Below are 25,840 nucleotides of genomic sequence, written 5' to 3' on the forward strand. Positions count from 1 at the left end.
CTGAGCTGGTGGTGTAGCTTTGTTCTATGTACCTGGTGGGCCCATCCCTCTCCCTGCTCTATAGCTGCAGCCAGGGGATCCCTGATAGTATATGGAGACAGATGTAACAGAGCTGGTGGTGTCCTATGAAGGGTACAGGGCTGTGTACCTGGTGGACCCATCCCTCTCCCTGCTCTATAGCTGCAGCCAGGGGATCCCTGATAGTATATGGAGACAGATGTAGCTGAGCTGGTGGTGTCCTATGAAGGGTACAGTGCGGTGTACCTGGTGGACTCATCCCTCTCCCTGCTCTATAGCTGCAGCCAGGGGATCCCTGATAGTATATGGAGACAGATGTAGCTGAGCTGGTGGTGTAGCTTTGTTCTGTGTACCTGGTGGGCCCATCCCTCTCCCTGCTCTATAACTGCAGCCAGGGGATCCCTGATAGTATATGGAGACAGATGTAGCTGAGCTGGTGGTGTAGCTTTGTTCTGTGTACCTGGTGGGCCCATCCCTCTCCCTGCTCTATAGCTGCAGCCAGGGGATCCCTGATAGTATATGGAGAGAGATGTAGCTGAGCTGGTGGTGTCCTATGAAGGGTACAGTGCTGTGTACCTGGTGGGCCCATCCCTCTCCCTGCTCTATAGCTGCAGCCAGGGGATCCCTGATAGTATATGGAGACAGATGTAGCTGAGCTGGTGGTGTCCTATGAAGGGTACAGTGCTGTGTACCTGGTGGGCCCATCCCTCTCCCTGCTCTATAGCTGCAGCCAGGGGATCCCTGATAGTATATGGAGAGAGATGTAGCTGAGCTGGTGGTGTCCTATGAAGGGTACAGTGCTGTGTACCTGGTGGGCCCATCCCTCTCCCTGCTCATATCTCTATGCCGCCCCTCTCCCCGGCCCGGGACTGACACATCAGCTTAATAGCAGCGGGAAGGGCAAATCCCATTTCAAAGATGTCAGCTGTCGCCTCCTCCCCTGGACGTGCCCTGTGCTCTGCCTCCTCCCGGATCTCACGCAGCTTCCTGTTGAAGACGTGGCTCCGGTACTGCCATATTGTGCGGAGGACCGTCGGAGGCCGATCAGCAGGACAGGCCCAGTATCCGGCATTAACCTTCCGCAACCATGGTAAGCAGCGCTCGGTGAGGGGTAGTTGGGACCGTGCGAAGCGGCTGGGTGGCGGTGGTCCGGGAGATGGGGATCAAGCCGGGATCAGCCCGAAGAGTCAGTGACAACTGTCCATACAGGGGGCCGGGATCTGGCCATGTCCGCATCAGAGTGCTGCGGGCGGGTGACGCTGCCTCTTCTACTGTCTGCATCTTGTTATCCGCTGCGACACTTGTCCCGACTGCGCGCCTGATCATGTCTGACACAGGTGACCGGACGTGGTGACTGTCCCTTCCTCATTCCACCTGGAGTCACCCCCCAGTGCCGGCAGTGTGACCGTCATGTAGCTGTCACCTGCGGGAGAGGGCGCCCTCTGTCCCTACCAGCCAGGCCCGGGCTCCTTAGATTGTGGCTTCTATGGGGCGGGATGATGTTGGCATCCAGTGCAGTGAGCAGTGCCATGGTGGCAAGGAGAGACACAGGCTGCCCCTTCACTATACAGGAGGGATTGGGCGTTCAGCTCCACCAGGTTGTTTGTTTCTTATAGTGATAACCAAGCTGCTCTGGTAAAATGAACAGTTTTCTGTGACTAGTTGCTATGGGAAACCAAGACAGTTCTCCTTTTAGGCGGTGTGTGCTGTGCATTGGGGCACAAGCAGGCAGGCAGAAAATGGCTGCTGGAAGAAGAGACCATTATTCATAAGTATAAGGGGGCTTTCACATGTACAGTCCCGCAGGGAAATTCTGTTCTGTAAGCTGCGGCCTACAAGCGAACATGTCACCTGATCGCTCTCCAGCTTGCTTCTCCGTTTCCTGGCTTCCCGCTCAGCCAATCAGTGCTCTGTCCCACCGCAGCCACTGATTGGGTGACCGGGGCGGCAGTGACCTGGGAGCCAGAGAAGCAGGCTGCAGTATGGGCAGGTAATGTATTCCCTTGTTAGCCCGGCAGATGCTCAGTTAAAGGGGTTATCCAGCGCTACAAAACATGGCAACTTTCCCCCCTACTATTTACTTCAATGGAACTGAGTTTCAAAACCCCACCCAGACTGTAAACAGTAGGGGAAAAGTGGCCATGTTTTTGTAGCGCTGGATAACTCCTTTAAGTGGGCTGTGGCTACATTCTCACAGCGGAATGAAAATCCACAGTGAGAATTGGGAGCCATAGGCCATAACATTACACAGTATTGCTGCGGAACTTGCAGTGTGAAATCCGTTGCGATGCGGCACATGTGATGGCAGTCATATTGAGACAATTTATCAAGTTCATCCTATAACTCTACTGTGTTATATAAAGGCATAAAACCTGTGTGGGGCAGATGCCAATTGCCCCAATTCAGGGGTAAAATTCTACCGGCCATCACAGTATCATGTGACACAGGGATAGGAGGCTGCTCAACGCAATCCCGGTATCCAGTAGCCTCTGCAGAGGGAGTGGTGGTCTGTGCCAGACACTGCGATCACACCGGGCAGCCCTGATTGTTAAATCTCCAGAGTACCCCTCCATGTTACACTTGGATTTTTCTGCCACAATAAACATGAACATACCGTCAGCCCCTGGTGAGATGTATAAAGCCATGTTCACTTTTATGAGCCAAAAATGGAATTAAACCTTAAGCAGTAACACAAGATGCCTAATACACAGAACACTGCCTTGTCTTCACTAGCAGTTAAAGTGGTTGTCCAGACTTGGAAAAACATGGCTGCTTTCTTCTTGAAACTGCACCTCTTATGTTCTCAGTTTGGGTGTGGTTTTGCAGCTCGGTTGTATTGAAGTTAATGGAGCTGAATTGCAATACCAAACACAACTTGAGGACTGTAGCTGTGCTTTCTCTTTCCTGGATAACTTCTTTAAGGTGAATGTACCATTAGGCCCAGGCTGAAGCTCAGGAGGCAGGCTGACCCACCAATTAGAATCAATGGAGCCACGTCATAGAGTGGCGGGGGGTTCCTCCCACTGGGGTTGGGTCAGCCTGCCTCCAGTGCTTCATCCTGGGCCTGATGGTACATTCACTTTAAGTTAAAGGAATTTCCCACTGATACAAACCTGTCATCATTTCAGCTCAACCTCTTGTACCACCAGTGTTAATTGACTAAGTATACCATAAAATAAGGGACAGTGTTCCCCTAGGTGCATGTGGTCTGCCATCTGTTTAGCTGCATTGTTTGCGCCATCAACACTGACAATGTACCTAACATGGCAGTACCTTAGCATCAGCGCTCTGTAATACAGGACAAGATCATTGATCCCTAACTAAACATACTGCTTTATCCCATGTAGTTACTGAGTGTTACTTGGTTATTAATGCGGCAGGTGTACTGTTACAGGTGCTGCTAGCTGCTGCGGTCTGTACGAAGGCTGGTAAAGCCATAGTGTCCCGGCAGTTTGTGGAGATGACCCGGACCCGTATTGAAGGACTCTTGGCTGCTTTCCCCAAATTAATGAACACAGGAAAACAGCACACCTTTGTGGAAACGGAGAGTGTGCGCTACGTATACCAGCCCATGGAAAAACTCTACATGGTCCTCATCACCACCAAGAACAGCAACATCCTAGAGGACCTAGAGACCCTCCGGCTCTTCTCCAGAGTGGTATGTATGGTGCTGTAACCTATAAGGGCACACTTATTACTATTAAATCATAGGCACCAGCTATGTACAGAGTCATTGCCTACTTTCTTATTGTAAAGACTTATGACCTGCAGAAATGTGAATGCTGTATCGGGAGGTAGACTGTCACGCTGGCCAAACCTGGCAATACTATTACATAACATGTTTAACCTTAACCTTAACCTTATACACGTTTATACACCCTTGTAGAAAATAAGTCCTTTTTTTCCCATGTAGAGACCCTATATTTTTTATGATGCTCTCATTGACATAAAACATGCCAAGAAGCAGCAGTTTTTGTTATATGTAAGTGATTACAATATTGGCGCAAAAGGAAAAGTTTATTGGAGGAGACTGTACAGCTGACAGGAGACCACACTCGCATCCTTTAGCCTGGACACAAAATAGATGCATTTGGGCAGGAGGCATACAGATTCCATATGGCATTCTGCTGTACATTTACCCACAGATGTTATAGCTGAGCCTGTAAATTCTGCACACTGGTAGGTTGCCAAAACTGGTGTCCACTGGTTTTCGCTCGTCACATAGACCCCATACTATGGCTGGTCGTATACCGTCGAAAAAAATTGACATGTCAATTCTTTCAACGGACAGCGTACTCCTCCTGTGTATAGAAAGGAGTCTATGGCACAGGCGAAGATGCGCGTGGCCACGAGCGATGGAGCTTCTCTGCGTGGATTCCTCAGTATGAACCCACCAGTACTGTGTATGGATGAGCACTATCCTGCTGAAAGATACCAGTTGGAAGCCCTGCTATGAGAGACAACACATGTGGCCACAGCATGTCCTGCACATATCACTGCTGTTTTAGTGTCCCTTGTATCACTACTAGAGGTGACTGTCATATCTGATGGCTTCCCAGATTATCACACCAACATCCCTCTGGGAATGATGAGCTGTTGATGGATTAAACAATCCTCTTTACTAGTGGTCTGTCTGGGCCTGCTAGATCCTGTTTTTTATGTGTGTGCCTTTATCTGGGTGCATTAATAATGGATGTATATACTGTTACACCTGCCCGGCTATTGGACATCCACTATATTTATGTATTATATACATTCATATAGTATATTGGTATTATCTACAGTGGTATAGCATAAACTGGACATAAAAGTTAAGGGTAATGCCACTATGCTTATGCTGCCTTAAAAGAGGGCAGCTTAAACTAGTGGCATAAATACAGAACAGGGCAATGTATTACTTTTACTTACATTCTGTTCAGCTGTTCTCCTGATATGCAGGAGAATGGGCTTTATGCAACAACCCTCCCTCCAGCTGCTGATTGGTAGTTGTCTGTCTATGCTGTGTATAGGTAGACAGCTGTCAACCAGCAGATGGAGGGCAGAGTGTGCTGATCCAATGTAAGTTCTGCTTCTCTCACTAGTTTATGCTACCCTTAAGATAGGACAGCCTTTCACCCAAGTTGTAAGGTTTTTTAAGAGGCTGGGAGAAAATGACACACAGTCCAGTAAGTATACTTTCTTTATTTTTTATTTTCACTGGACTTCTACTTTAAGTTGTTACTGTAATTTTGGTTAGACATGTTAAGTTACTGATTGTATCGGGTCTCTCTCTTGAGACCTGCTGTGACTCCAAGATCCATCCATGGGGATTGTGTGGCAGTTCATTTCACCCTCTTGGCCAGCTTTTTCACTTCATGTGATGACTGTAATGAAGTGAAGCAGTTGTATTTGACTGGGGAACTAGGGGAAAAATGCACCACTACTCTAGCTTGACTCATTGTGACCATTTGCGACTTTTCCAAAGTTACTCGAAGTGACTGTAACGCTTTACGGGGATTTGCAAGTACATTGCTCTATGTAATAGTCCTTATTCTCAGTAGCTCTTTAGACAAATTTACTGCAGACATTTCTTGATTATTTAGTGTTTACAGAGCTGGCTGTAGTGAAATGTTTTCTGGGAAACGTCTGTATATCGGGCACCATATAGGTAGCTAGAAAACAATAAGCTGTTAGAGGTGTTTGTTGGTAGGTTGTAATGGTAACCAACAGAATAATTACTGCAACCGCTGCATGATACGAACTTAGGATGGGGTAAGTAAGACCTTACATTGGAAATCTGCATTGTGCTATATGCCATGAGGGACTCAATTATTATGTTCTCAGTGCCATATAGCTCTTAAATTTGGATTTTTTTCTCACTTAAAGGGACCTTGTCGCTAGTTTAATTCCATGATTCATTTTGAGCAGCTGAGCCTTTCAGAAGGATCTTAGTTGTAACTTTGTCCAGAAGCAGAGCTTTTAGTCATCAGGAATGATGTGCCAGTCTCTCTGTATATTCAAGTAGACCAGGTTCCCTTTAAAGGCCCTCCATTTTTATTAACCATATACTGTAAGTTAAAGGAATCAGTCCCTGTATGGAGCTGGTGGGCCAGACCCCATTGTAATGGTAGACCACTACTACTTTTATTGGCTAGGCTCTGCCAAGCACTGTTGGGCCCCCTGACTTCAGACTATTAAACACAAGGACTTGATGACCCAATATATTACAGGCATATCCCATATCCCATTAGATTGGTCTTTGCTTTGGTCCAGCCTCCCACTTATCTGTGCTTTATGACCTGTCCTTTTGCACTGTATGAAAAGCTATAAGCTGTCTAAACAGATCCAGGGAAATTCCTTTATTCCAGCGTCTGATAATCTGGGACTTGTTTCCAGCTATAAACTGCAATGTTACGTGGAATGAGCAGATTGAGCAGATCAGTTAGGTGATTCCTGCAGTCATAGCTGCAGATCTTGTGGTTAGGGTAGCGGATTTCATGCTGCGAAATCATTGCGAGAATGTAAAGCCCCTTCCCACTTAACCCACCTCTGCCGGGCTGAAAGGGAAGGGGCTTTACATTCTTGCTGCTGATTTTTCAAGCCATAGAAACGTACCGAAGCGGATTTTGCTGCAGAACTCGCAGCAGATTTAACGCTGCGAGTTTGTGTGAAGCTACTCGGCCAGTTTCACATGAGTAAGGTAAGTATGTTCACAATGAGGAACAGGCAAGGAAATGAAGAGGAAAGTTTTCTGCCTAAAAATTTCCTCTTCTTCAACTCTGGTGGAATAGATACAGAAATTCAAAGCCCCAATGCCTTCTATGGAATTTCTCCTGCGGAATCTGCCCAAAGAATTGAAATGTCAATTTTTTGGGGAGAAAAATTCCTTGCCTATTCCTCATTGTGAATATACCCAAAGGCTCTTCACGCCATGTTTTTCTTGCATAGTTTCAGTCAGAATACATGCGTAGCTTTTCAATAGGAGATACACACTATAGTTCATAGTGCGATATGAAATATGATGTTATTTCTTTGATGTGTATTCTCTGCTGTAAAAAAAGTGCCGAATATGCTTTAAATAAATATGAAGAAAAGATGAAAAAAACCACACCTGTAAAATATCCATGTATTTTTTTCAACCTCCTTTTTACACTGCTTAAACATCTACACTACAGATCCAAAATATAGCTAATAGATGAAATGGCTTCAGTATGTCAAGAGTCTTGCATCAGTAATACAGAGAGCTGTTTTCTAGAATGATCAAAAAGCAATATGAATCATGTATGAAATCATTGTAATCATTTCCCATAGCTTTCAGAACAGATGACAATAGTGTGTGCAACCTCTTTGCATATATATATATATATAATTGTGTGTGTGAGAAAAGCCCCTTAGATTTGCTCAGTAAAAATGGCTAAGGCTAAATGGAAAGGATATCTGATACATTTGTAGGCCCCCAGCAATCCTGAATAGCTTGTTTTATACATATGGGTAATATGGTACTTAAACTCTCCCAGCTCTCAAGGAAACATTCTGTATGTTCAGCCCAGCGATTGATACAGCTGTTGGTAAAGATCTGGAACAGAGAAATTTCTCTTAAATTCATATAAAATCTCATATTAAAATAAACAAATTTCTATCTGAAACCATGTGCACTTTTCCCAATCATCCTGAAGAAGTGTGATAGAAGACGTGAAATTTATAGATATGTTTGAGACTTGTAATTCCATTTTTTTAATCTTTATCTGTACACTATTGCAATGTACTTACCAATATACTATCATATAGTCATGTTCTGTAGTAATAGTTCAGCACACACCATCATGATTAAATGACTACTGTGTGCATACTATACAGTTATAGTGACACTCATAGCAGCTGAGCATGTGAATGGGAATTCAGTCAGCCAATTGTTTGGATGAATATAAAAGCTTTCTATCTATTTTATTTTTTATTTGTATTGTAAGCTTAATGTTATGTCATGCTGTATAAATTGTGATCTTGACTGTGGAAGTATTGATATTTGTAAAATTGTAATCACATGTTGTATAACATGTTTTGTGTAGGTACAATCTATACAGCACCCATTACGATACATGATGCATTCTTTTTGTTTTCTTTTAGATTCCTGAATATTGTCGAGCTTTGGAGGAAACTGAAATCTCTGATCACTGTTTTGATCTTATATTTGCATTTGATGAAATTGTGGCTCTGGGATATAGAGAAAATGTTAACCTGGCTCAGATCAGAACATTCACCGAGATGGACTCACATGAAGAGAAGGTCTTCAGAGCGGTTAGAGAGGTGAGAATTACACAGCAATGAGGTCTATGAGGCTATTTTATGGCTCATTTTGTGCGTTATGATCTGTACTTTTTATCGGTACCTTGCTTGCGTATATGAGACTTTTTGAACACTTTTATTTAAATTTCTCTGGATGTAATAGTTCTGCATGCGGCCATAAATTTTATGTATTTTTTTTTTTTTAAAGTAGGAAAAGAGGGGTCATTTAAACTTTTAATATGGGATGAAATTTTTTATCTATGAAAAAAAAAAATTTCTCCTCACACTGATTTGTAGTCCCCTAGGGGACTTCTCTGAGCAATCAGTGCATTAATCCATGTAATCTGTGCTCAATTGCTGGGGGCCTTTGAAGGCGACCTCTAGCGATCGCTGAGTTAGGGCATCGCTGAGGCCCTGGGTGGTAAGTATAACGGATTGGCTTTCTGCGATTGGCTTTTTACAGGATTTAAATGACTGATAGCAGCTGGGAGCCACATGATACAGAGAGGGATCACGTGGTGAGCCCTCTTTGTACTTCCTTAGTGACGCCATGAAGTACATATTCGCCATGGGCCGTTAAGGGGTTACTGTTTTTCATTCATTAGAAACATGACAAATTAATAGCATTATGTAGGAGTTAGATCCCTTACATTTTTGTTTTTCTTTACACAGACCCAGGAACGAGAGGCCAAAGCAGAGATGAGACGCAAAGCAAAAGAGTTACAGCAGGCTAGAAGAGATGCAGAACGTCAGGGCAAGAAGGCTCCAGGCTTTGGAGGTTTTGGAAGTTCTGGTGGTTCCTCTATATCTAGTAATGCTGCAGCATTAATCACAGAGAACATCATGGAGCCAGAGAAAACAAAGTCTGCTCCTGTACCAACCAGGTATACAGCAGCATTTTTTACTTTATTAATTCGTTTAAGCAGTAGCGATCACAAAACTTTTTTTTGTGATTCTAATTTCCATTGAAACTCTTATTTTAGGCCTTCTGGTGCCAATAAAGCCCTAAAACTTGGGGCCAAAGGAAAAGAAGTGGATAACTTTGTGGACAAGCTGAAATCAGAAGGAGAGACCATTGTTACTCCAGCTGCTGGAAAGAGACCATCTGAAGCTGCAAAGGTCCTGCCTCCACCTGTCAATGTTGAGAGGTTAGTGAGGCGATGGCGCCCTACGTGTCTGTACATTAATACTAGGGTTGACGCAGTTGTGAGAATATACATTTATTCTTATATTTGAGTAGTTATCTCCAGTACTTGCTTTTTGACACTTTTACTACAAGCAATTATATCTCTGTTTATTCAGTGTTCACTTGAAGGTTGAAGAGAAAATATCCCTTACCTGCAGCAGGGATGGTGGCCTGCAGAATATGGAAGTCCATGGCCTTATAATGCTTAGAGTGTCTGATGATAAGTTCGGAAGGATCCGTGTACACGTTGAGAATGAGGACAAGAAGGGTGTACAGCTGCAGGTGAGAAGTCAGAATGGCTGGGTCATAGTCTTTGATGTCTGTTGGCTTTTTTCCATAATGGAGGTGTTAAAACCTCCCTTGTTTAGCCAGGCTTTATAGACTTAAAGTAGAATTTGTCCTCTGCAGCAAGACCATGAGCTGCCATCTGGGGAGAGAAGAGCTCAGCTGAAAATTTAATAGTCAGGGTTTTAATCACCCAGTTAAAAACACTTGTCCATATGACACGTCAAAAGCCTTGTATGGGGCATTCTGGAGATACCTTATCTAAGGGCCCTATTACACGGGGCGATTATCGTGCGAAAAATCGTTATATCTTTCGAATTTAAACGATAATTGTTCTGTGTAATTGCAGGCAACGATCGATGTCGTTGATCGTTGATTTAGATATGAACCTTAAATTATTGTTAATCGTTCAAAGACGTACAAAGACGGGCAACTAAACTAATAAGGGGAATGGAGCATCTTAGTTATGAGGAGAGATTAAAAGAATTACATTTGTTTAGTCTGGAGAAGAGACGTTTAAGGGGAGATATGATTAACTTATTTAAATATATAAATGGCCCCTACAAGAGATATGGGGAAAAGATGTTCCAGGGAAAACCCCCTCAAAGGACAAGAGGGCACTGCCTCCGCCTGGAGAAAAAAAGGTTCAATCTCCGGAGGCGACAAGCCTTCTTTACCATGAGAACTGTGAATCTGTGGAACAGTCTACCACAGGATCTGGTCACAGCAAAAACAGTAGAGGGCTTCAAAACAGGGCTAGACAAGTTCTTAGAGCAAAATAATATAGATGCATATGTATAGAACCTATCACCCCTCCCCCTTCCCTGTATCCATCCCCTCCTTGGTTGAACTTGATGGACATGTGTCTTTTTTCAACCGTATTAACTATGTAACTATGTAACTATGTAACTATGTTCGCTGTAATTCGACATTCGTTCGCTCAAGTTCCGCATTTGTTCACTAATCGTTCAGTGTATTGCACATTGTCTGTTGTTTAGCTGGGATCAGAAGGAATAAACAATCATAGTAACAATCGCAGTAACGATAGTATCTAACGACTATCATTCTGTGTAATATGATGAATGATTTCAGGTTAACAATAAACAATCTCTTTTGGGATCGTTAATCTTTAAAAATCGCTCCGTGTAATAGGACCCTAACTGTCCTCAAAGTTCAGATAGAAGAAACTTATACTTCTATACTCCTTTGTTCTCTCACCACTGCCACTATCCAGCCACTATGTCGGTCCTCCCCTGCGCCCGACTTCCTTGTCTGTTTGGCAGAAGGGCAAAACGGGAAGGAGGTGAAGCACCACAGAGACCACTGATTGATTAAACAACACCAACACAGATATCAGCTGGGCAATGAGGGGGATAAGAATAGGTATTTTTCCCCCCACCTATTTAAATGTGTTACGAGAACAGTTAGAATAAGTTTCTTTGGAATACCACTTTAGGGTGCCTTTACACATACTGGATCCGCAGTGGATTTCACGCCGCAACATCCGCTACATTGGCAGTTATTTTCTTTGAGAATACATACTCGCAGTGGGATTGACATTCTGCTGCAAGTATGTAAGTTAACCCGCCGCCGGGTGTAAAGGGTAAATTTAGCGCTTTTCATACCTTATTTTTTATTATACGTCATGGTGCTTGTTCAAGTAAAGTCATCTTTTATCAACTGCAGATTTTGTTAAGTGGGCGGGGCCTCGCAGCATTTGTTCCACTTAGCCCCGCTCACAACGCCACAGTTGGTCCCGCCCCCTCATCGGGCATTTCAACAGGCTGGCTGAAAGGTCTAGACCCCACCCCCTTTACGTCGGCCAACCAATGGACGTCAAGGGGCGGGGTTATGTGGTGCTAATGCCGCAATGCCACGCCCACTTAATACAATCTGCAGTTCATAAAGGGACACTTTTTACTTGAACAAGCACCATGATGTATGATATGAAATAAGGTATGAAAAACGCTAAATTTACCCTTTTACACCTGTGTAGAGATGTCAGAATGCACAAAGGGTGTGACAGTGTCACTTTAAGTAACTCTTGTAGATGCTCATGCAGAGACTGGTAAACATTAGTCCTCTGCACCATATATGTATGACACGAGAGGTAGGGGGTACGGTCTGTATGAAGCAAGCTCACATGCTGACTGTTATCCACCACTCACCGCTAATGTCTAACATCAGTGATTGAGCAAATTTTGGTCATTTAACACCTTAAAAGCCATAGCTAATTTCTGCTGCACCTCTGCTACACAGTTGGTTACTATGGCAGCTGGAGTCCTTTATCAGGCCTCTGTCAGCCACAGTAACTGCTGATACAGTCTGCCTCAGGCACTAATTTAACTGATCAATGCTGTGCAATAGTCAAAATGTTAAAAAACCTAAACCTTCCCTAATAAAATCAACTTGCCCTGTCTGTCTCTTATTGGGTTCTATTAACAATTCATGCTTGTTTTTGTGTTTTGGCGGTTGGTAACGTGACATCACCAAACGGGCACCCTGCTTGTACAGGGGTTTAAAAGACGTGCCCTGTACACCGAACGTCACACCAATGGCGCTCCGTGTATGGTTGTTTCTCTGCAGAGAAGAAACCCTGTATGTAGAACTAAATGATTTACAGGGCTTCTCTGAAGGTAGAGGAAGGGCAGGCCCCACCAAAGGGATCCCAGGTGAGGCTGCTATGTGAAGGAAGATTACAGCAGACTGACTATACCTACCTGCTATTATGTAATGCTGCTCAGCCGGCCCCTTGTGTACACCTCCCCAGAGAGCAACACTAGCGACCCCTCACGAAATACTGTATACACCCACCTTTAGCTGCAGGAGTGGGACAAGGGGCACATGACAGCAGGCTCAATAGGAATCATGTACCTGCTGTTATCTGCCCAGGCTTCCCACTCCAGCAGCAATAGATCGTGTTACTGCTGCCCCTTCATATTCTCAGAGGAGTACACGGGCCCCTGCACTGAATAGAGTGGTGACAGCCTATAGCTGTAGGAGCGGGACAGCTGGGCAGAAGACAGCAGACTCAATATGAATATGTACATGCTGTTATCTGCCCCCTCCCATGAGTATAAAATTTATGAGTTGTTGTCCTTTTACATTGTTTTACTTTTCTTTTTTATTAAGTATTGTTAAAAAGAAGTTAACTATAAAAGTTACAAAAATTGGGTATTGTCGTAGTCGGGCTGACCTGAAGAATTTAGATAACATCAGTTTTACCACACAGTGAACAATGTAGAAACAAAATCCCTAAAGTTAGAAAAAACTGTAGTTTTTTTTTTCTTTTAATTTTACCTTGCATATAATTTTTTTTGTTTCTCTGCATGTTTTTTGGAAAGTTTATGTGCAAACTCTGAAAGCTGTGTGTGGGTAAAGAAGTTCAGCTCCTTATGTCACATGCATATTGACTAGCTTAAGAGACATGACAACTAATTTCATAGCTCAATAGCTGTCAATAATATCAATGTATAGGTATTCATAATTGTGTTCTGCTTTTATGTAATGTCGTTTTTTTTTTTTTTTTTTTTTTCTGCAGACTCATCCAAATGTGGACAAAAAACTTTTCACATCTGACTCTCTGATTGGATTGAAAAATCCAGAGAAGTCCTTTCCCCTTAATAGTGACGTTGGTGTCTTAAAATGGCGACTACAGACAACAGATGAGGCCTTGATACCTCTGACCAGTGAGTTTTCGAAATGTTACACAAATACTTTTTATATTGGACCACATTCATACCAGTTTACGGTATAATACATGTGGGTGGCATTCTGAAATCCTCATCCCTGGGTGGGGAAAGACAGCTCTGGATTTCAGGGAATGGTTTGTCACCACAGATATCAGCTTTTGCATTGATATCTGAATACATATTTGGGGTACATCATCATTTGGACCATCAAAACAGAAGTATCATTGATATCAAAAACAGAAACATCAGGTCCTATACTTCATCTCAAAATATATAGGGAGGGGCAGGGAATAATTAAGATGTAAGACTAAGGTGACAAGGTAAAAACGAATGAGAAGACCTTCCAAAAAATGAACACACCGCTGTACCTTCAGCTTTAAGAATTATAATTTCATCATACAAATGTAAAGGGTACTCAAAGTTTAATAAAATAAAAATGTCTGACACGTCTTAATGACATGTCAGAAGTTTTGTTCAGTGAGGGTTCAGGTGCAGAAACCCCCCACCAGTCACTTAAACAAATGGGGACAAGTGCTTGGCTGCTCTTTGTACTTGGGAGTGTCTACATATAGTGCATTAGACCATTGACCACACTATAGGCCCAATACCGTGCTGCTAGTCTTGCATATTGTCTATATGTTTGCTTGTTTAATCTATCACTAAATCCCTCCCTATATAAACATGCAACCATTACATCCATCGTTAAAAAGCCATCCCTTTTTACCCTGCCTCTTTGTCCAGCTACCGGCACTTCTCCCCTCTGTTTTGAAACTCCTTGAACAACATGTCTACCTTGAACTGTCCTCCCACTTCTCATCCAACTCGCTCTTCAACCTGCTGCAATCTGGCACTTCTCCCACCACTCCACAGAAACTGCCCTCACCAAAGTGGGAAATGACCTGCTAACTGCTAAAGCCTCATGCCTATACTCTGTGCTCTTTATCCTTGACCTATCTTTGACAGAGTTGACCATTCTCTCCTCCTACAAACTCTTCATCCCTTGTTGTCACCAGCTTAGCCCTCTCCTGGATCTTCCTTTACTCCTCCAACCGCACTTTTAAGTGACTCCCACACCACTTCCCCTCCTGGTCCCCCTCACTGTTGGTGTCCACCCAAGGCTCGATCTTAGGGCCTCTTCTCCATCTATACTTTTGGCCTAAAACTTTTGGCCTAAAATATAATAGAATACCATTGCTTCAAGTACCACCTTTATGCCGATGACACTCAAATCTACCTTTTTGCTCCGGGTGTTGATTCTCTGCTATTCAGGATCCCAGAGTGTCTATTGGCTATATCTTCCTCCTCCTGCTTTCAAAATTCAACATGGATGAAATGGAATTGATCATCTTTCCTTCATCTTGCTCCACACTGACGCCTAATCTGTCAATCGCAGTCAATGGCTGCATTCTATCCCCAAGTCCGCTGCCTTGGGGTGACCTTTAATTCTAACCTGTCTTTTAAAACACATATCCAAACCCTGACCACCACCTGTCACCTTTACATCAAAAACATTTTCTTGAATCCACTTTTTTCTTAACCCTGGCTAAATAAAACTTCTGGTACATGCTCTCATTATATCCCGCTTGGACTACTGCAACATTTTCCTCCTTGGCCTTCCATCAAAGAACCTTGCTTTACCTTCAGTCTATCTTTAACTCTGCTGCCTGACTAACCTTTCCCCTTGCTCTGCCTCTCCCCTCTGCCAATCCCTTCATTGGCTCCCCATTGCCCAATGAATTCATTTTAAATTGTTGACCATGACATACAAGGCCATCCACAACCTGTCCCCTCCATATATCTTTGAATTGATATCCCCCTACCGTCCCTCACGCAATGTCAGATGGACCTCAGTTTGTGCTCCCCTTTTTTTTACTGTACCTCACACAACCACCTTGAAAAGCAACCTGAAAACCCACCTCTCTAAATTGCGCTATAACATACAATAATTCTGCATGACACTTTGACTAGATGCCCCCTTACTTTGTGTCTCCCTTCCCTTGTAGATTGTAAGCCCTCGCAGGCAGGCTCCTCACTCCCTATGTACTAGTCATCTATGTGCCATTTACCTTATTCATGAAATGTGTTTTTCATTTTGTAATGTTATGTTAAAGTGAATGTACCATCAGGCCTGGACTGAAGCACTGGAGGTGAGCCAACCCACCCCCAGTGGGAGGAAACCCCTGCCCCGGTATGATACAGCTCCATTGATTCTAAGCAGTGTCATAGAGGGGCGGGGGTTTCCTCCTAATGGGGGTGGATCGGCCCACCTCCAGTGCTTCAGCCCAGGCCTGATGGTACATTCCCTTTAACACTTTTCGCTTTGTATAGCGCTCTGGAATTAAGGGTGCTGTTTTTCCTTTTTTTATGTGAACACTATTGAGACGAATGTGTGTGCAAAAGAAATAACCCATAACCCACTAATGCACAGTTGTTGTTTTTTTTTTTTTAGTTGGGCAGCATTAGTGGGTCTTGCGGGAACTTTATCATGTTAGGGCAAGTTCACACAAAGCAAATTGGCGGAGAGCTTCTGCGGAAGCTGAGGTGCGCGAGCCGTCCCATTAAAACAGACGGCAGGTAGGATTCCGCCGTTTTTTTTTTACTCTGTGTGAACTGGCCCTTTATAACAGCTGGTTTAATTATTAGGAACAGAGAATTCTCAGATCTGGCAGATTAATCCCTTTTAGATGTCATTGTGAAATGTGACCTTAGCATCTAAGGGCCCTATTCCACTGGGCGATTATCGTTCAGATTATCGTTAAATCGTTTGAATCTAAACGATAATCGTTTGGTTGAAATGCAGTTAACGATTAACGACCGAACGAGGAATCGTTGATCGCTTTATAAGGGCCCTATTCCACCAGACGATTATGGTTCGCATAATCGTTAACGATTAACTATCTCAAACGACCGCTATTGCGAAAGGCCTGAAAACGTTCACTCATTTCCATGGAACGATAATTGTTACTTATGATCGTATTTGCAATCGTTTTCTCTTCGCTATTTCTTCGCTATTGCGTTCGTATCTACTGCGAACGACCGAACGACGTCTTATTCAATGCGAACGATTTGCGAACGTTTTGCGAACGAGCAACGATAAAAATAGGTCCAGGTCTTATAAAGCGATCAACGATTTCTCGTTCGGTCGTTAATCGTTAACTGCTATTCAAACGAACGATTATAGTTTAGATTCGAACGATTTAACGATAATCTGAACGATAATCGTCCGGTGGAATAGGGCCCTAAGACCTGGACCTTTTTTTATCGTTGCTCGTTTGCAAAACGTTCGCAAATTGTTCGCATTGAATAAGACATCGTTCGGTCGTTCGCAATAGATACCAACGCAATATGATCATAAGTAACGATTATCGTTCCATGGAAATGAGTGAACGTTGTCAGGTCTTTCGCAATAGCGGTCGTTTGAGATCGTTAATCGTTAACGATTATGCAAACTATAATCGTCCGGTGGAATAGGGCCCTAAGTGGTCTCTGGGGTATCTGTCACCTCATTGGCACCCCTGTAATGTCATCAATGAATGCCTATGGTTTTCTGTGGCACCCTTGAACCTTATGAAGGCCCATCAGATCTTCCATGCATGTTTGGCCTACCTGACCATGCCTTAGAGCGTTAGGTTGGAAAGTCCTGTCTTGGAATGCAGCAACAAGGTTTTTTTTTTTTAACCTCTTAAGGACATATGACGTACCCGTACGTCATATGTCCTCATTAGCACTTCAAAGCGGGGCCGCGGTCCCGGGTGCCGCGTGTAGCCCGGGACCGCCGCTATTGGCGGGCACGGTCTGATCGCCGTGCCCGCTAATTAGCTAATCAGAGGCAGCTGTCAAAGTTGACAGCTGCCTCTGATTACCGGAGGCAACCGTTCCCTGGCGTCTAGTGGGGGAGATCGCTCCTCCGGGACGTTGTCCCGGAGGAGCGATCTCCCTGTCTGATGCTGGCCGGGGACTCATCCAAGATGGCGCCATCCCCGGCTCGGCACTCGTTTACTTATGGCTGCAGCAGCCGAAAGCAAACAAGTGCCTATCTCATTGACCTTTGCTGTATATCTATACAGCAAAGATCTCAATGAGAGATCAAAGTATATATACTAGAAGTCCCCTAGGGGGGCTTCTAGTATATGTGTAAAAAAAAAAAAAAAAAAAGTGTTTATAGTAAAAAGCCCCCTCCCCTAATAAAAATCTGAATCACCCCCCCTTTTCCCAGGTTTTAAATAAAAGTAAACAAATAAATAAACATGTTTGGTATCGCCGCGTGCGTAATCGCCCGAACTATTAATTAATCACATTCCTGATCTCGCATGGTAAACTGCGTCAGCGCAAAAAAATCCCAAAGTGCAAAATTGCGCATTTTTGGTCGCATCAAATCCAGAAAAAATAATAAAAAGTGACCAAAAAGTCGTATATGCGCAATCAAGGTACCGATAGAAAGAACACATCATGACGCAAAAAATGACACCTGACACAGCCCCATAGACCCAAGAATAAAAGCGTTATAAGCCTGGGAATGGAGCGATTTTAGGGAACGTATATTTGTTAACAATGGTTTGAATTTTTTATAGGCCATCAGATACAATATAAGTTATACATGTTACATATCGTTTTAATCGTAACTACTTGAGGAACATGCATAACAAGTCAGTTTTACCCCAGGGCGAATGTTTACACAGTTCCCCCAAATAAAAGAAATGCGTTTTTTTTCAATATCACCACAATTTTTTTCTGGTTTCGTAGTGTACCAAATGCAAAAATCCAGCCTGTCATTGCAAAGTTCAATTAGTGACGCAAAAAATAAGGGCTCATATGGATTTCTAGGTTGAAAAATGCAAGTGCTATGGCCTTTTAAACACAAGGAGGAAAAACCGAAAATGCAAAACGAAAATGGGCCCCGTCCTTAAGTGTCAATATTTTTTTTTTTTTTTTTTTTGCAGAAATCAGTAGTCCAGCCGATTTTAAGAAACATTGTAATTGGGTTTATTAGCCAAATATGCCATTATCTGCATGTAAAAAGCCTTTTCCCAGGTCCCCCCCCTCCTCTCCTTTCTTCCATCCACTCCTCAGAATCAGAAAATCTTGACTCGTCTGGCCTATGAAGAGGGGATGGGGGAGGGGGAAGGAGGGAGATTAGGGGGCAGTAGAAAGCTGAGAACAAAGGATTGCTCATGGGGAGAGCTATTCAGAGCCCTAATTAGAGGTCAGAGAGGTCCATGGTGCCTGTCAAAGCAGAGAGCCTCCGATGTGAATGTAAATTAACTCTTTGTTGTCCTGTTTTGCTGCTTTTACTTTCTCGCTCCATAGGAAAACCAAGAAGACAGGGGGGAGAGCTTCAAACTGCTTTTTCATGATAAAAATTAATTTTTCGGCTAATAAAACCAATTACAAAGTTTCTTAAAATCGCCTGTACTATTGATTTCTGCAATAAAAATGTTAACGACAGTGACACTTTAACCTCTTAAGGACATAGGACGTACCGGTACGTCCTATGTCCTCACTTGCACTTCAAAGCGGGGCCGCGCGGCGGCCCCGCTTTGAAGTGCCGCGATCCCGGGTGCCGCGTGTAGCCCGGGACCGCCGCTATTAGCGGGCACGGTCTGATCGCCGTGCCCGCTAATTAGCTAATCGGAGGCAGCTGTCAAAGTTGACAGCTGCCTCCGATTACCGGAGGCAACGTTTCCCTGGTGTCTAGTGGGGGAGATCGCTCCTCCGGGACCTTGTCCCGGAGGAGCGATCTCCGTTACTGATGCCGGCCGGGGACGCGTCCAAGATGGCGCCGTCCTCGGCTCGGCACTCGTTTACTTCCGGCTGCAGCAGCCGAAAGCAAACGAGTGCCGATCTCATGGATCTCTGCAGCATATCTATGCTGCAGAGATCTCAATGAGAGATCCAAGTGTATATACTAGAAGTCCCCCATGGGGGCTTCTAGTATATGTGTAAAAAAAAAAAAAAAAGTGTTGTTTATAGTAAAAAGCCCCCTCCCCTAATAAAAGTCTGAATCACCCCCCTTTTCCCAGGTTTTAAATAAAAGTAAACAAATAAATAAATAAACATGTTTGCTATCGCCGCGTGCGTAATCGCCCGAACTATTAATTAATCACATTCCTGATCTCGTACGGTAAACGGCGTCAGCGCAAAAAAATCCCAAAGTGCAAAATTGCGCATTTTTGGTCGCATCAAATCCAGAAAAAATGTAATAAAAAGCGATCAAAAAGACGTATATGGGCAATCAAGGTACCGATAGAAAGATCACATCATGGCGCAAAAAATGACACCTCGCACAGCCCCATAGACCAAAGGATAAAAGCGCTATAAGCCTGGGAATGGAGCGATTTTAAGGAACGTATATTGGTTAACAACGGTTTGAATTTTTTACAGGCCATCAGATACAATATAAGTTATACATGTTATATATCGTTTTAATCGTAACGACTTGAGGAACATGCATAACAAGTCAGTTTTACCCCAGGGTGAATGGCGTAAAAACACATTTCCCCCAAATAAAAGAAATGCGTTTTTTTTTTCAATTTCACCACACTTCGAATTTTTTTCTGGTTTCGCAGTGTACTTTATGCAAAAATTCAGCCTGTAATTGCAAAGTACAATTAGTGACGCAAAAAATAAGGGGTCATGTGGGTTTCTAGGTGGAAAAATGCAAGTGCTATGACCTTTTAAACACAAGGAGGAAAAACCGAAAACGTAAAAACGAAAATGGGCCATGTCCTTAAAGGGTTAAAGTCTTGTGCAAAAGTAATAAAACTTAAATGGCATTGCAACTAAAAAAAACAAGAGACATGGAGTCATAGAGACATGTCAGAAGTTTTGGTCAGTTGGGATCTGTGTGTTCAGACTGCCACCGCCTGCTAGGTACGACCAGGAATAGTACACAGTAAGCACTTTGGAGGAGATTTATCAAACATGGTGTAAAGTGAAACTGTCTCAGTCGCCCCTAGCAACCAATCAGATTCCACCCTACATTTTCCAAAGAGTCTGTGAGGAATGAAAGGTGGAATCTGATTGGTTGCTAGGGGCAACTGAGCCAGTTTCACTGTACACAATGTTTGACCTCCCCCATTCTCCTCACAGCTCTGTGCACATGACTGATTTGGACAGCTAATGTAATTCTTCGAGACGTCTCATGCACGCAGAAAGTGGGAAGAGACATGCTCAACCACATGCTTTTCCTCATTTGTTCTTGTGATCGGTAGTGATTTAAACATTGACAGGTGCAATTTAAAAACTATAAAACTATAAACTTGGAATTGCTGTGATGGCATAGACCCAAAAATTCAAACCAGAAAAAATTATAAATAAAAGGAGTACATGACAGGTGGACAAAAACAAAGAGGACTGTTTTTGTGTATAATGTATACCTTTTCCAGCATGAGCACCTGAACTCATATTCAGGTCAGAAACCCCTCTTCTCTTTTTTTTTTTCCCTCTAGTTAATTGTTGGCCTTCAGAAAGTGGAAATGGCTGTGATGTAAATATAGAGTATGAATTACAGGAAGATAAACTGGAGCTGAATGATGTGGTTATTACTATCCCATTGCCGTGAGTAATTTTAATAAAATTTAAGAATGGATATTTTTAACTTTGCATTATTAAATTTAACAACTGAGGGAGCATGAAATGTGCTCCAAGTGCTAGTCGCATCCTTTTTGGGAATAGGAAAGAGTGGTGTTCCTCCAGCCTATGAAATTTTCCATCCAGTAGATCTCCCTGGCCTGGAAATCAATGGGGAGCAAAGGGATAATTATGCTCCTTAAAGCGAGTGTCATAAAGACTTACAGGCCATTCATGCTTCACTCCTAGTTAGGCTGCATTCACACGTCTGTGATATAAGGTCCTTAAGCTGATTGTATATCATGAACTGCTCAATGGAACTCCCTGCTTCATAATTCATCATGATACAGTGAGCTCCGGAATGGCTAGAGCAGTATGCTGCTTAACTGACATGGCTGTGTCACTGCAATAGAGTGCTTTAACTGTTTGTAGCTAAGCGTATCATAGTGAGTTAGGATGCAGGGAGTTCTGTAAGAGTTGAATAGTTGAGTCTATGATATACATTCAGATTACGGACCATATAGCACTGACGTGTGAATGCAGCCTGAGTGTACTATTACATGAAGAGATTATCGTCCTTACTTGGCCGATTACCGTCCATTCCGGCCGATTAGTCGTTTTGTGTATTAGGTCATGTTTTAAATCAACGATCAGCCAACATGCATCATTAAAGCATGACCTAAAATCCAGATAACAATAGCTGCATGTAATAGGAATGGTGGCAGCAGACCACCGATCTCTCCTATGGGCTAAAGGTCGTCCAGGCAGCCCCTTTAGCAGCTCCCCAGCCTCTCTGTCTGTCTGTGTAATAGCACAACCAGCCAGCAGGGAACGAGCAGCAAGCGAGCACTGACCTGACAGGTTGACGCTTGCTTATTGTGAAATATTGTGCTGTTTAATATGTTAATACGATTAATGATAAACGGTTGTAAAAGTGATCGTTTTACGTTAACCTGTAATCATTCACCATATTACACAGAACAGTAATCATTAGTTATGATAGATACTATGATCGTTTACTCCATCTGATCCCAGCAAATAAAGGAACTATTTGGAATTACACTGAACGATTAGCAAATAATCAACAATTATTTTGGTGTCAGCACCAAACAAACGATGAACGATTTCTCGTTTGTCGTTTGATCGTTACCTGCATTTACGCAAAACAATTATCGTTTAAATTCAAACAATATAGTGATAATTTGCACAATAATCATCCCATGTAATAGGGCCCTTAGAGGGAAACACTGACTTGAAGGGAAAGCCACCTTGCTTTGCATATAGTTCTATAGGTTCTCATCATTTAAAATCTGAAACGTGGAATGAAGCATGATAGTAATGACAGTGTCCACTTGCTATCAGCCTAAATAGATTCCTTTGGTTCCGAGACTTCTTTTGACTGCTTTAAAATCAACCAAAGGTATTTTTATCCTACAAACTGCACATTTATAATTCTCTAATCTAGGGCTGGAGTAGGGGCTCCAGTGATCGGAGACATTGATGGAGACTACCACCATGACAGTCGAAGGAATACACTTGAGTGGACTCTACCGGTTATTGACTCCAAAAATAAGAGTGGAAGTCTGGAGTTTAGCATTGCTGGCCATCCAAACGATTTCTTCCCTGTGACTGTGTCCTTTGTATCCAAGAAGAACTACTGCAACCTACAGGTTGGCCAACAGCTGCTTTCTGTATTTTTCAGACGTGCATATTAGTTCTCTTTTGTAATATGGACCATTTAGATCTGTGATATAGAAGCCTTAAGCTGGCTGTATGCCGAGTCTTCAAAGAGTGCCTATTTCTTAAAGGGGTTTTCCGATTGAAACCTACTTGTCCCCTATTCACAGGATAGGGGACAAGTAAGAGTTTGTGGGGGTCCGACCTCTATGCCACCTGGTGATCTCAAGATCGACCCCCAGCCCTTTTGTTTTGAATAGAGCCGCGGGTCGGCATGTGACCATGCAGCTGTATGCATTCTGGATGGAGCTGCCACAGAGAGACGAGTACAGTGCCTTGGCTCAAACCAGTGGCTCCGTAGAGCTTCAGGTCATGTGCTGACCCGCAGCTTTATTCAAAACTAAAGGAGCCAGTGGCCAATCTAGAGATGGGGGGGGGGGGGGGTGTTATTGCAGATGTCTGACCCCTGTGATCTTACTTGTCTCCTATCCACAGGATAAGTAAGTTTTTTGTTTTTTTTGTTAGCCCCTTAAAAATACAAGAATCCTGATGTGTGATAGCAGAATGTCAAAGGTGTTGATTTGTAGGGGTCAACTACCAATAAATGAGCAAGAACTCTCAGCTGAGCACTGGGTTCTCAACAGCATCAGAAATGTATATCTTTGCGGGTGGTTTGTCCATTTCCAGATGTATTTAAAGTGACTCTGTACCCACAATCTGACCCTCCCAAACCACTTGTACCTTCGGATAGCTGCTTTTAATCCAAGATCTGTCCTGGGGTCCCTTCGGCAGGTGATGAAGGTATTGTCCTAAAAAACAACTTTTAAACTTGCAGCCCATGCCAAAGGGGAGTATCTGTGCCCTAACTTTGCACCACCATCCGTCCCTCCTGCCCACCCTCTTCATCATTAGGAATGCCACTGGAACATTTTCTAAGGTGCTTAATGATCAGCCCATGTGCCGGGCTGACACAGGTGGGGAATAGGAGGCAATCTGCGTGGAGCATTCCTAATGATGAAGAGGGTGGGGAGGAGGGACGGAGGGGTGGTGCAAAGTTAGGGCACAGATACTCCCTTTTGGCAAGGGCTGCAAGTTTAAAAGTTTGTTTTTAGGACAATAACTGCATCACCTGCCGAACCCTTTACTGACAGCTGCATGTAAATTGTTGTGACAAGAAGGGGAGCATTAAGCAGGCTCAGCAGCTGCACCCCCTTCCTATTCAGAGGCACTAATGACCAACATATGCCCACAACGGTCACAGTAGGGCAGTTTTTAAGCATTTGTATTTTCTTAAAAGTTTCAAAATAAAAGCTAAATAAATTATCAGATAAAAATAAATTTCCCATGCTTGAAGGGGTTAATGTTATTACTTGTATGGCACTAAGGACAGCTCTGACCAGTGACCTTCTAATCAGAGGGGCCTATATGGAAAACATGACCGTCACATGTAAAAAGGAATCATGGTTTGCAAAGGCATCATAAAGGCCATTAACTGAATGGATGCAGGTTTAGTTTTGTTCTCCTGGGAGAGATGTGGTTGCTCACTGATGAAAAGAATGTCACAAATAGGGAACCTAGGTCAGAAAGACCTACAATTTTTTGCTATTAGAGTGATGCTGGGATGTTTTACATTTTAAACTGTTCTACAAAATGTAGAAATCACTGTTCAAGTCTACAGAACATTTAAGAAATAAATGATTTTCTCTTTCTTGCAGGTGACCAAAGTGACTCAGGTGGACGGCAACAGCCCTGTGAGGTATTCTATCGAGACCTCCTTTGTTGTGGACAAATATGAAATCCTGTAACCAGTTCACAGAATGAGGGTTTATCCTGGAAATAATTTTCTTTAAAATTTCTGAATAGAAGCATCTAAAAGGGTTTTCTCTATGCCTTGCACTTTTTAGGCAGCGTACAGAAAATCCAGATAAGTACTATCTTGCAGATCTTATTCACTCCTCCCATGGAAAGGGGAACCAGATTTTGTTCCATGTACTATTTTTATTTCCTACTTGCAGAAGAGGCAATACGTTTAAATTGTCCTGCAGGAAAAGTGTGTTCCTGTGCTCTTCCCAATATTGAGGGATAATTCTATTTCAAAGAAGAATAATTTATATATCTGTCCTGTTAGCAACACGTTTCTTTCACTTTCTGGAATATTCAAATTTTTATGGTTTGGTTGTCATTTAGCCAATTATTTTTTGAAGGCAAACTGAAGATTTTTTTTTTTGTGGGCAAATAGAAGACTTGGGCATGTGTAATCCTGTAGGAGAATGGTCAAAGAGGATTGGCAGGACATGTTTTTTGTAACCCTGTATAACTACATAAAGAATACACACATTCCATACCACAGAAATATTGTTCTGTAACCCAATAAAAAAGAAAAAAAGTTGAGAATGAGTGTGGTTATTGTGTAATACTGCAAACAGCTTTTACCCTGCACAGTCGAGGATGAATATAACAATTTTGTAAATTAACACACAGGCAAATTTATCAAGGTATCTTTATCAAGGTTTACACAGAGAGATGTATCTGACAGATTTTTTAAGCCAAAGACAAAAACATACTATAAAGGTATGTTCAAACTACTGAATCCAGGAGGAGAACACGCTTCGGATTCCATCGATCGCCCCTGCGTGCTTCTCTGCCCATGCCATAGACTCCATTATGTGCACAGACAGATTCTTCCATCTGCCCAAAGAATGAACCTGTTGATTCTTTGGGTGGACAGTGGAATCCGCCTTTGCATAGAATGAAGTCTTGTCTGTTTTACCAAGTGCAAGTTTTTCTGCATCTGAATTTGCTGTGGTTTTCATATTAAATACAGACGAAGAATATTGTTATGAAGTCCCTGTCTTTAGGAGTGCTAGACACCCCCCGAACCTCATCAGTTCCTTGGAAACCAGGCAGAGCATTCTACCTGATCACTGAGGAAACTAGTGTGACTGTTTATAGGTACAGTCTTTCCATACCAGCACTAATCTGATTGAAGCAGGATGTGTTGTGTATAGAGCAGGCTGAAACCCACCCATGCGTTCGGCATTTGGTTACTGGCGGCCTATGGCTGTATCCATGTTTTCCAGGACTCCATAGGGGTGCATCCAACTTTTTTAGGCTCCAGTAAGCAAATACCGAATGCTTGGGCTTGGACCGA

General features: G+C 43.1%; 1 protein-coding gene across 2 annotated transcripts; it reads left to right on the top strand.

The window, feature by feature from the left end:
* Positions 1–994: 994 nt before the first annotated feature.
* ARCN1 (archain 1) lies at positions 995–25,083 on the top strand. 2 transcript variants are annotated; one of them, XM_069947279.1, is made up of 10 exons: positions 995–1,108; positions 3,413–3,676; positions 8,122–8,301; positions 8,953–9,164; positions 9,264–9,428; positions 9,583–9,748; positions 13,293–13,440; positions 20,892–21,000; positions 22,478–22,682; positions 24,405–25,083. In XM_069947279.1, exons 1-10 carry the CDS (start codon positions 1,106–1,108, stop codon positions 24,492–24,494), a joined length of 1,542 nt encoding a protein of 513 aa, XP_069803380.1. In that variant the 5' UTR covers positions 995–1,105; the 3' UTR covers positions 24,495–25,083. The 2 variants fall into 2 exon arrangements, with proteins under 2 accessions (XP_069803380.1, XP_069803379.1); XM_069947278.1 differs by lacking the exon at positions 995–1,108 and adding an exon at positions 1,402–1,616.
* The last annotated feature ends 757 nt before the right edge of the window (positions 25,084–25,840 follow it).

This window comes from Dendropsophus ebraccatus, chromosome 12 (genome assembly GCF_027789765.1).
Source record: "Dendropsophus ebraccatus isolate aDenEbr1 chromosome 12, aDenEbr1.pat, whole genome shotgun sequence".
In the NCBI taxonomy this organism is placed as follows: domain Eukaryota; kingdom Metazoa; phylum Chordata; class Amphibia; order Anura; family Hylidae; genus Dendropsophus; species Dendropsophus ebraccatus.

What these genes read in the sequence shown, in the direction of transcription:
- ARCN1 (XM_069947278.1), top strand. Translation starts at nt 1,515, where the DNA reads ATGATGTTGGCATCCAGTGCAGTGAGCAGTGCCATGGTGGCAAGGAGA. An exon ending in TGGGCGTTCAGCTCCACCAG is followed by an intron (nt 1,617 to 3,412) that starts GTTGTTTGTTTC and finishes GTACTGTTACAG; the next exon opens with GTGCTGCTAGCTGCTGCGGT. An exon ending in TCCGGCTCTTCTCCAGAGTG is followed by an intron (nt 3,677 to 8,121) that starts GTATGTATGGTG and finishes GTTTTCTTTTAG; the next exon opens with ATTCCTGAATATTGTCGAGC.